Source organism: Coffea eugenioides, chromosome 6, assembly GCF_003713205.1.
Source record: "Coffea eugenioides isolate CCC68of chromosome 6, Ceug_1.0, whole genome shotgun sequence".
NCBI lineage: Eukaryota > Viridiplantae > Streptophyta > Magnoliopsida > Gentianales > Rubiaceae > Coffea > Coffea eugenioides.
Window position 1 is genome coordinate 48,850,565 of NC_040040.1, and position 11,787 is coordinate 48,862,351.

The 11,787-nt window shown below is 35.5% G+C and overlaps 2 protein-coding genes across 2 annotated transcripts; one reads left to right on the forward strand and one right to left on the reverse strand.

Annotated features, from left to right (window-relative positions):
* The first annotated feature begins 1,746 nt into the window (after positions 1-1,746).
* On the forward strand, positions 1,747-8,989 carry LOC113773180 (pathogenesis-related homeodomain protein-like). The gene is made up of 11 exons (XM_027317756.1): positions 1,747-1,819; positions 2,384-2,911; positions 4,463-4,628; positions 4,969-5,092; positions 5,243-5,355; positions 5,439-5,792; positions 6,171-6,386; positions 6,468-6,557; positions 7,061-7,111; positions 7,498-7,725; positions 8,498-8,989. The coding sequence occupies exons 2-11, from the start codon at positions 2,412-2,414 to the stop codon at positions 8,762-8,764; spliced, it is 2,109 nt and encodes a 702-aa protein (XP_027173557.1). The 5' UTR covers positions 1,747-1,819; positions 2,384-2,411; the 3' UTR covers positions 8,765-8,989.
* A 1,603-nt stretch (positions 8,990-10,592) lies between these two features.
* LOC113774807 (protein SRC1-like) lies at positions 10,593-11,257 on the reverse strand. Its single transcript, XM_027319432.1, has one exon. The coding sequence runs from the start codon at positions 11,142-11,144 to the stop codon at positions 10,851-10,853; it is 294 nt and encodes a 97-aa protein (XP_027175233.1). The 5' UTR covers positions 11,145-11,257; the 3' UTR covers positions 10,593-10,850.
* Between the last annotated feature and the right edge of the window lie 530 nt (positions 11,258-11,787).

Below are 11,787 nucleotides of genomic sequence, written 5' to 3' on the forward strand. Positions count from 1 at the left end.
CTGAGTGGTGCCATTTGACGGAAAAGACACAAATTTGTTAACCACTCGTATCTTTTGTATTGCTAGAACTAAGATTTTGACAAATGTTCTGGACAGCTTATAGGACGTATGTATCTGCTGATGCCTTGGATATGGTTGTACTTTTGAAACCAAAAACTCTATATTTCCAGTGTTACTTCTAAGCTTTGTTTTTGTGTAATCAGTGCTTGTAGGATTCAATAACAACTGTGGTTGCTTATATGGACAATTTGGTTCTGCACAACTGTAAACCAGTTCTCATTTAACTTCTTTTACAATCAACATAAAAACATAAAAAGCTAAAAATACAAGGTTGATTATGGGCAACCATTTCACTATGGAATTTGACTGATCAACTCTGCCCATCTGCACTAGTTCTTCTCTTTGCACGATTGATTGTCTTTATCCTCTTTGACTGCTTAGCTCACCCTCTTCAGGCCCTTCATACCACTGAAAGAATCTGCAATTTGAATAGCAGAAATAAAGCTTATTTGGATTCCTCTGACTCTTAGAAATTTTTATTGTTGCTTTTCTATGACAACGACAATATCTATTTCTGATTGCAAATGAAGTTGGTGAATTCCATGATACATCTACATTGCTTGAAGAAGCCATCTATATTTGTCTCTGCTTGGTTCAGTTTATTACTTCTTTTTTTTGCTTTCGCTTTAGCTCAACAACTACCCAACAAAATGCATTGTCATCTATGCAGCTTCATTTTGCTGTTATATAGACAAGCAGAGAAGACTACTGTTGCTCTTTACAGTTGGTTTAGCTGTGCACAAAGAGCCGTAGGCTTCTACCTTCCAAATTGCAATAGGCACCTTGCCTTTTCCATCAATTTCAGATACACCCCCTAAAATTTCATTGTTGTTAGATAGTTTGTACTATTCAACAAAAATTAAGTCACTAATGATAATCTTGAGGGCAGATGTGGAATGAAGTATTTTTGTCTCTCCTGATACACACTTAAAATTGTTTGTGCATTTGAATTGGGTGAACTTTGATACACTCTACTTAGTTTTAGGGGAGGTAGCTGATATTTTGCAAAGTTTAGGGGAGGTGAGTGAGACTGTTAGAAGCCTCTTTGAAATTATCCCTAAAGAAAATTCAATAGATGTTATTACATGAATAATTACAGAGAAGTATTATCAGCCGATTAATCCGTTTTAATTAAATTTATCAAGTTGATTAATTAACCATTTAATCAAACTATTTTGAGGCACGTTAAGCATACTTTCGATGAGTATTAACATGGCAAATATTACACTTGATTGACTTGCTAATTAATATAAAAATAATTCTAAGGTACCAAAAGACTAAATTTCAGGTTTCACGAATTTATGAGCGAGCTTCATACTTTTTAAATCCTCATTATATTCTTTAGATTCTTACATGCACTAACAATTAGTGTTTGTGTCACAAATTTAAAAGCACTCTTTTTTTGGTAATAATTTAAATATTCTCATTTTTCCATAAAACAAAAATACTCCTTTAGTTTTAATTTTTTTGTAATAATTTAAATATACTTATTTATTGTACCAAACAAAAATACTCCATTTTTGCATTATCTTTTCTAGTTTATATAATGTTTTTGTGTAAAAGTAATTTTGTTCTACATATATGCTGCCAGAAAAGATAAAAAAATAAAAATAAAATGATGCCAAATAATCACAAGTTAAATTTGAAAAACTAAAAGAAAAAAAGAAAAAAAATTCAAAATCTTCGTTTTCTTATATAACACTTGCATTAACTCCATTGCTGCAGCTCCAAATCCTTCATTCTTCCGCTTTCTCTTGGGGTAAGCCCAATTTTCCTCTTGTATAAATAAATGCCTTTGTTTTCTGTTCAATTTTAGTCTCTAGTTTCCCTCGGTGTTTTGAATGATCAAATGGCAAGAAAAACTACAACAGAAATGCCCCACTGGGCTATAGGAGATTTTGTTTTTATTATAATTATTTTTAGTTTTGATTTATATCTGCAGAGAAAATTCACTCCGTTTAAAAAACATATGAATTAAATTTTTTGGGTGATTATTGTTGGTGGGTTTTCTCACAATTGCAAAATTAAGTTGGGTTTTTATAGCCGTTTTCCAGCTTAAGAAATTGAAAAATTCCAACTTTATGGTTTACATGTATATTGTACTTGTGCCCATTAATTCTGGTGCAGGATTTCAGAGTGTTGAGTGATTGGTTTGTACTAATGGTGAAGATTTTTTTTTTTTTTGGTGGATTTTACTCTATGAAGTTTGATTAATGGAAGACTTTATTTAATTTTTAATTTCTTGAATTGGAATTTTTTGCTCGCCGTGCCTATTTTCGTGTTTATTTTTGAAGTTATGATTCTGTTGTTTATGATTTATCAGGTTGTTCTTGAATTAGTTTTACATTGACATGGCTGGGGAAACGAAAAAGCGAAAAAGGAAGGGCGTTAGTGACTCATCCCAAAAAGAGAAAAGTCCTAAAAAACAATGCAGCAAGGGAGTGAAATTGAAACCGAAATTGCAAGTTAAGAGTGGTAATTCCGAATCGAAACATATGAAGAAATGTTTTGATCGTCCAGGTGAAGGGAAGGGGAATATCTCGAGAAGAAAAAGCATTGTTAAGAAAGCAATAATGCAAAAGACCAAGTCCTTGAAGAAGCAATCTGAATTAAAAACCTCTCGAAAGGATGAACCTGAGGTAAAAAACTCGAAGGATGGTGGAAAAAGGGATAGCAGTGATGTGGGCTTGCAGAAGGTTAAGAGAAGGAAAAGGCGAAATAGGAGGAATGAAAATCTGGAGCTTGATGAAGCATCAAGGTTGCAAAGGAGGACAAGGTACCTGTTGATTAAAGTTAAGCTGGAGCAGAACCTTATTGATGCTTATTCTGCAGAAGGCTGGAAGGGGCACAGGTATTGTGCATTTATCCACATTATTCTTCTTAAACGAATTTTCTGTCATCTAGTCTAGTCTTCTTTATTGATGGTTCCACTTTAAGTATCAAAGATGAAGGGAAAGAAAATGTGGAAGCATACTGAAATATAAGGATTGTTCGATATTTATGCACCTGTGGAATGAAGCTCCATGATTGTATAATTCAAGTCAAGAAGTAAAATTTGGTCATTTGCTCTTCTTATTGACTTCAAGGGAATTAGGACATTTACCTGATAATTTGAGTCCACTACACCTTAGAGCTGATTTATGAAATCCATACAAGAGTTTATGCAATTAGGAATGGACTCAATACTTGGCACAAGCAGGAAAAATAACATTGTAGACTTTTATGATAAAAATAAAAACAGAACTTACATGTTTTCTAAGGCGTTTCTGCTTCTGTTTCCGTAAAACTAAATCCCCATGTAAATGCTGAAGGTTGAATTTTCCTTTTTTTTCTGTGTCCTCCTTGTGAGTCATTTATAAAGTGTTTTAGTATAAGTTTTTGATCAAGTTCGATCCTTTTCTTCTTTTTTTCCCAATTTACCAATTCAAGACCCTTTACTGTTTGCTAGAAGCTAATAGCCCTTTGGAGTTGGACTCTGTGCATTAAGGCTGGAAGTCCAAGTTTATTTGCTAATTTGGTTTATGAGCATATTAGTCAACTGGTGCCCGTACTCTAAATCAGGAGTCCAAGTTGAGTTGCTAATCTGCTTCTTCTCTCTCTCTCTCTCTAAGCATTTTTGTCAACTGGCGCTTCTTTACTTACATCGATGATTAAGATCTGGAAATCTACATGAGAAGGCTTTTAATACAATTTATCTTCCCTGAATTCTTGTTGGGTGGTTATTTCGATCTCAGACTTAAAACAAGAAGTTCCACGCAATGCTTCCTATATATCATTGTCCCACTCCATAGAGCCACATTATAAGGCAATGGAAATTTGCAAGTTCTCCAAATACCACATTCTGTCCCAGATTTCTCATAAATCAGCTTCCTATATATAATTTCTTCATACTTGGAAAAGCTTCGTCCACATTATCCTTGAAGTGCTCTTGTTCAAATGGTAATCTGCCTTATCCAGTCTTAAGTATACATGAAGAACTCAGTGCTTGAAGTTTCATAGTGTACTGCGGATATCTTCCAGAGTTCTCTCTTTATTGGTTTAGATGCTCTATAACTTTGTCATTTTCCAACTCCAAATTGAACAAGAAGTTGATGTTAGTAAATTGGACAAGAAAACCACAGTTCTGTATTGTTAGTAGAATTGCAATTTGGTGAGAGATTCTATTATAGTAGCTCATTGTCTGGGAAAATTTGCCAAGCAAATTTCTAAGATCACAAATTGGGACCATGTTATTCCTTATTGCGCACATTCTGCTTTAAGCAGAGATGTTTCAAAGGTTGAAGTAACGCAAATCAAGTTGCCCTCTATCACGAAAGATAAAAAGTTGACTTTCATTGACGTAGACAAGCATGTCTATAAACACATACATTATGGTTATGTATATATATTTGTTCTCCCTTAGTCGAGAGAAGATTAAGCCAGAAAAAGAACTGGAAAGGGCCAAGAAGCAAATATTGAAATGCAAACTTGGAATACGTGAAGCCATTTGCCAGTTGGATGGGCTTAGCTCTGTTGGACATATCGAAGATTCAGCTGTTGCTCCAGATGGATCAGTTCATCATGAACATGTATGGATTTACAAGCTTTTCCTATACCTCCAATTTTTTGGTTTTCTTGGTCTGCATTATATATGGATTTCAGCAATCACTGATGCTTATAGGAGACACTGAGTGACTACTGCACATACATGTTCTATTCTTTTATAAGCCTAATTGCATACTCCAGAAAGCACTTCTTATGCTCTAAGTGTTTGGAGTGACATAATAACCTACTTGATTGTTTCCTTTTCTTTTCTTTTTTCTTTTAAAGCACTTCTGGAGAGTGGACAGAAAACTTGCTGTTACTGATATGTTATGACACAACTATGAACAACTTTACCAAGAGAGTTGTGATTTTCTTGTCTTACAGATAATATGTGCAAAATGCAAGTTGCGTGAAGCTTTCCCTGATAATGATATCGTACTATGCGACGGGACATGCAATTGTGCTTTTCACCAAAAATGTCTCGATCCACCTCTGTCTACTGAAAACAGTTAGTTCAGCTAAACTATATGACTTTCATATGTTCTTGTCCTTTTGCCCAAGATGAACTTCTGGTGGTAGAATTAATTGTAAGATGAAATACCTTGTGGTTGCAATTTCATCTTAATTGTTTCTTCTAATGATAGAAAAATTTTCCCAGTTCCTCCAGGAGATGAAGGCTGGTTTTGTAGATATTGTAAGAGTAAGATGGAAATATTGGAAGTTACAAATGCTCATCTTGGGACCAACTTCCCCTTGGACAGCAATTGGCAGGTCAACTGTCATAAAACTTACTAATATTTCTGCTGAACAGTCCCTCCTCCATTTGTAAGGAAGATTCTATTGCTTCAAAGCAGGATATCTTCAAGGAAGAAGCTGCTTTATTAGACGGCAAGGAGTCCTTGCTGTGCCCGGAAGAGGAATGGCCATCTGATGACTCTGAAGATGTTGACTATGATCCAGAAGGAAGGGAGTTTCATAGTCCTAACAGCATGTCTGGCTCTGGATCTGATTCTAGTGTTGATGCTAGCAGTTCCAACAGTTTAAGTTCAATTGAAGATGACGTTCTCTTGCTTTCTGAAAGACTAGATAAGAGGCACATGGTCTCTGAAGGTAATATTGCTGGAGTCGAATCGGATGAAGCAACTGATTGTGAAGTTCTATCCGGTCCAAGACAGCGAAAAGCTGTGGATTATATAAAGTTACATGATGTGAGTTCAGTATGTCCATGGTATATGGTGTTTTGTTTGATAATTGCAAAATAAGATGTTTATCTGTTTTAGTGACATGAGAAAGGCAACGAGATAACTAAACTGCTTCTGAAGTTATTGAAATATGTTCTTTACAAAAAAGTCATGTGGTATGAGACTTTCTTTTTTTTGGTTCAACAATTACAAAGAACCTAGAGTTTTGTAACTATATATGTATGAGTGTTTATAGACCTATAGTTACTTGTAGGTTTTCAGAAAAGCAAGTAGAATTCTAATGGTATTTACTTGTTATAGGCATATTCAAATCCATTTGACTTGCTAGAGGCATTTTCTATGGGAGAAGCTTGTAATCTATAACTTTTGTTTGTGTTACCTTAGGAAATGTTTGGAAAGAATGCTGTTGTGAGTGAACAAATTAGTGAAGATGAAGATTGGGGTCCTTCTAGAAGAAAACATAGAGGAAAAGAGTCTAATGTGGAAAGTACTGTTGTCACTACTGGGGATAACCCTGGCACCTCTGCAGAAGTGAAAAAGAAACTATCAAGTGGGAGAAGTAAAAGGCCAATTTTCAGATTTCCTCGACATGTGGTTGAGGTAATGTCAGACCCTATATGGTAAACGCATTTACTGGCTTAAGTTGTGTGCTCATCCTCTTTTCCTTATTTTTGGTGCCAGAAACTTCGTGTTGTGTTTGCAGAGAATGAACTTCCTTCTAGAACTATCAGGGATAATCTTTCAAGGCAGCTAGGTCTCGAATCTGAGAAGGTATGATCTATCTGTCTGATAAAAAATAAAAAAAAAAAGCCATATGCAAAATGCCCGAGAAGTGTTATTTCTTGTCCAAGTAAGTTGTGCATGATTCTTAAAAATTAAAAAAATGAAATGAGAACTGCTGCTAGAGTATATCTGGTTACAATATAGTTTATCTATAATGGCTAACAATCTCATTTAAGCTATTCGGAAAATCATTAAACTCTGAAACATGTCTATTTAGATGTTCTTTCTTTTTATGTATTTTCCGCTATCAGTTGTTTTTTAGTCATGTATATTAGTCATGCAATTGGTTTGATCCAAAGCAGGCATTTGAATCAGGATGTTTAGGCATTTCTTTTTCTAGAGAATGGGAAGGGGTACAGGTAAAGGAGAAGGCGGTATGGTAGAAGCAAAAAGTGCTCAATGGGATCTCCTATGATAAAATAAAAGTGGACAGCCTATCATCTTCATTGTTATCTGCCTGGTTATGAACAAGTTGGGGTTTTCTTTTGTAGGTAAACAAATGGTTCAAGAATGCACGTTACCTTGCACTGAAAGCTAGAAAGGTAATGCACTAACATGAATGCTTACCACATTCTGTTGTTTTCTAGAGTTCTTTTGTTTTTGTCACACTATTTATGCTGGCAAAGGTTTTACCTTAAGTGATTTAAGCCTTATAAATGGGCAACAAGCATGATTCCTAATTATTCTGTACTTCTGTTCTCAGCTCATCTGTCCGGAAAAATTGTAGATAAGACTGCATGGCTTGCTCTTTTCCTTTTTCCAGGATTACTCTTTTTTTTTGGTAGCTCTCTGTTAGTTATAGAAGTTTATTGAACTTCATATGAATCACATAACCATGCTGCAAATACTCTGTTGAAGCTTCTTTCTTAAGGGAACTATTCCATTTTTCAGAGTCTGAACAATATAATTGATCCCTAACATCATGCAGAAAGCAAAAAGACTTAATGCTTCTGGTCCAACAGTGTCAAAAGAATCTGTGTCACGTAGTGGAGAGGACAAATCTGCTGATCCAGTGACATCAGAGAATGTTGCTATAGAGCATGAACTGGAATCTCCTGGTTTGAAGAGTTCCAGCAGGAGAAAGACTGCACACCTAATGGCCAGTGCTTTCACAAGAAAGAGGCATAAGACTGCACTACCCCCAACCAACAACAAGGTAGATTTCTTCTCCTACCTCTCCTCCTCTTCCACCTCTTTCTTATCTCTCTCTCATTTATTAAGAGCAAATGTGCCCCACTGGAATCCGACAAGGTGTTGTTTGGCTTTAAGTCCACATTTTTTTGCAATAAATGTCTTTATAACCAAATGAGCCAAAAATTTTGGCGCTTATTTAATTTTTCTGTTTTTCTGGAGGAAAAAAATTTGTAAACGTGGATGGAAAGTTAGTGCCATGCTTTTCCCTACCTGCAAAATGCTGTATGATTCAAATTAATTTACAAGATTTGTTGTCCTGAGTTAAAATGGAGCTAAGTCTCTGGATGTGCTGTTTTACTTCAACCCAAATTCTCTCTTCTTACCATGGGACTACATACTTACTCCACATTAACAGCCTATAAGAGCTATTTATTTACTACACAGAAAAGAACATTTTAGTTAGGATGTTGTAGAAAAAGGATGAGTTGATATCTTTCTGAATCCTGAAATGATAGATATGAAATGGCCGTTTAGACGCTTCATTCGTCAATCAATAGAAACCCTGTTAAACGGACATGTCAGATTAGAATTGTCAAAGGAAGCTGATGAATTTTTATTATTAGGCATTCCACTTGGAGTTCATTTTCTTGCTAATCTTATGTTAATTGTCACAGTCCAGGTTCTGTTAATTATGCAAACTTGGTCCTTACATAACCAGGTCCTGAATGCAAATTTCCATGTGACCATAGTGGAAAGTCTAATCTTTTAATCACTTCTTACGCTCTCTGTTTCAGACCCCTGCAGATTTTGGCGATGATGTATGCTTGAAGCTTCTGAGAGAAAAAGTCAAGAAGAAAAAGAAAATGAATATCAAGAGAACTGTTATGCTGGAGGCAGAGGCGGAGATGGAGAGGCTATGTAAAATGAAGGACAAGATAGAAAAGCTCCAGCAAGTGCTGCTCAGGCTACCAAGTAGCAGATCTAGTAAAGCGGATGCAGCTGCTTTAAATGAATTAGCTATTATTTATGTGCCAGTTGCTGAGCTAAGGGAGAAAAGGTAGTTTATGCCCTTTTTTTACATAATTTGTGGCCCTTAAAAGGGGTTTTGTAACATGAAATCTGGCAATCTGCCATAGCAATTAGGGAAGTCTATATCTGTTTCCCCATGTGAGTTATTTTTACGGAGCAAGATTTCCACTTGTATGCAAGTTTACATGGGAATATTAATATGCATGGCATACTAGTTGGTTTTCTGAAATAAGAAAAGGCGTTTAAAACTGCATGATGACATAAATAGACTTTAGAATTTTGTAGCTAGAGTTGTCTGTTTCTTGAAGTTTATCTTGTAATCTTCTGCTGCCATTAGTTGCTCCTCTTAAGTAAGAGCTATCTGGAGAATATACATTACGACTCCTAGTGGAGTTCAAATCTTTGTTCCTACCTATTTATACGCCCTTCTTCAATTTCTATACAAATGGCAACATGTTTCATTCATTTTTCTGCTTCTTTTCATCGTTTCTTTCATCAATTTTGCTAGAAGTAGCATGCAATGTCGGTGATTCTTACATACAGTATATATACACCCCCCTGGAGTTTATAAAGACACATCTATTTCTATCAGAAACTTGATACTGTATCAGGTTAAGTCCATCATGAAGAGCTCAAGGCAAGACATGATGGTGGGCTTTTCGCCTATTCCGCTTATTTTTTGTGGTAGTTTATCAGCAGAATTGAAGTGTAATTCTGATGAAATGGAAACTTGATACTGTATCAGGTTAAGTCCATCATAAAGAGCTCAAGGCAAGACATGATGGTGGGCTTTTCGCCTATTTGGTTTATTTTTTGTGGTAGTTTATCAGCAGAATTTAACTGTAATTCTGATTTCATCGTTACAGTGTACTTATTCAACACACAGATATTTGATCCCTCCACAAAGGATATCTTCTTGCCTCTTAATTTTTTTCTGCTTGTGTAGCAAACACAACTTAAAACCAAGTGCGCCAATGATACAAGTTTTTAAGATTTAAGCGTTATGAATAAGTGTCTTTCTTACAAGAAAATTGGTTGTTGATCAATAATTAGTCATAAACCATTTTCTTTTTCAAGATCAGTGTTGGATCAAGAAATGCATCTTGAGAGTCCAAAAATGTTAAGATCAGCGACAAGAAATAAGCTTGTTTGCAAAATGCAACCCATATGAGTTGCTGTCAGCATGTGTATGAGTTGATTGACAGAATTAACATACAAAAGGGGAAAAAGAAAAGGTACATTCAATGAAGATGCATCGACCCCTCGTCGGACTAAAAAGTTGTTCATGATATCACTGTAAAAGATGATTCATTTGCATATAAATAATGGATAAATTTTATATATACTAAAAGTATATATATACTATCATCGGTGAATAATGATACATGTGAATATTATTAAGATAGAAAAAATTAATTCATAAATAATAGGTACTTTTTTCTTTTAAGCAACGTCATGTACACTATATATATATATATATATAATTTAACTATACAATCTTAGGCAATTGATCGAGTTGCAATCCCATTAATTTTTCATTATCTAGCTACCTACTCAGAACTTCAGAAATGCCATTCTCTTCTCAAGCCAGCACAGGAAACAGACATCTATTCACTGGATCCCTGTGCTGAAACACTCAACGGAACAAGCAAATTGTGGTTTTTACATCTTTTGGGTACATGGCCAATTCTTAAAGAAGGAAAAAAAATTGGAAATTCCAACTTTGTTTGAAAAAGTAATTTCTCACGCAGATCCGACGAAATCTCAGGGCAAATTCGAAACAGAATACATCCACACCTCTCTTTTCCAAATCTCACAACCAACAAAAGAACAAATCAAATAGAGATGAGATCTAACATGTTGCCAATTGTGCCAGGGACTGTAGATGCTAGATACCTTTAGGAGAAGAACAAAAAGATCATGGAGGAGAAAAAGCAGCTTCATAACAATACTAACATTGAAATTATTTCATCAAACCAGAAGTCACAAAGCACAGAGCCAACCATACTACCACATGATATCTTATTTTAAAAGACAATCTAAGATAGATTTTTTCAGATCATGTATGTGTATGTATACATATACATGATCATATATGTATGTATTCACACATACATCTCAATCACTATCGCTATCACTGCTGCTGCTATGACCATGTTCATGGCCATGCTCGTGCTTCTTCTTCTCCTTCTTCTTCTTCTTCTCATCCTTATGTTCGTGGTGTTCTCCTCCCTCACCATGGATCTTGTCCTTGATCTTGTCAATCACTCCTTCCTTGTGTTCACCACTATGGCCTTCCTTCTTGTGCTCCTCTCCGTAGTGGTGTTTCTCACCCTCCTTGTGCTTTTCATGATCATCCTTGTGGCCTCCCACGCCCAAGGTCTCCTCAATCTTGTGAATGATTCCTGCCATTTTTTCCCTGCAACTCTTTCTTGTTTTTTCTTTCTTTCTTTCTTGCAATGTTTTGATGATCGGTGCTGGTTGTGGGGTGCCTATTTATTGACACCGATAGCGTGTCAGATTCCGGGAATCACTCTAGCGAGTCTTGATAGCGTTATCTCCGCGTCATGGAAAGATAATTATAGTATGTACGGGGACCGACCAGATTTAATTTATTATTTATTGTTGTTTAACTTTTACACTTACCAAGAAAAATTTCACAAGGGACGGTGGACAAAAGGAACACGAGAGTGGTGAAGGATTAATTACACCTCGCACCCTTATTCTTTTTTTTTTTTCACTTAGGGGTGAAAAACAACCTTTATTTAACCAGACTAATTTCCTAATGTTAGCAGAGCTTCCTTTAAGAATGTTAGCGGGTTGAACCCGAAATCTTGTTGTAAAGATTGACGATTAGTTCCAACTGAGGTACTAACGAAGGGCACCTTGCACCCTTATTTAATGGCTAAAATTTGGATAGACCGATTTTTAAAATTTGAATAATTAAGATTGTACCACACTATCTCAAATTCTTAATTTGGTCCTTAAAGTTTAAAGTGTTATGCTTTAGTCCCTCAAGTTTAGAATTCGCCCCAGTTTAATGTTTAAAGTATAA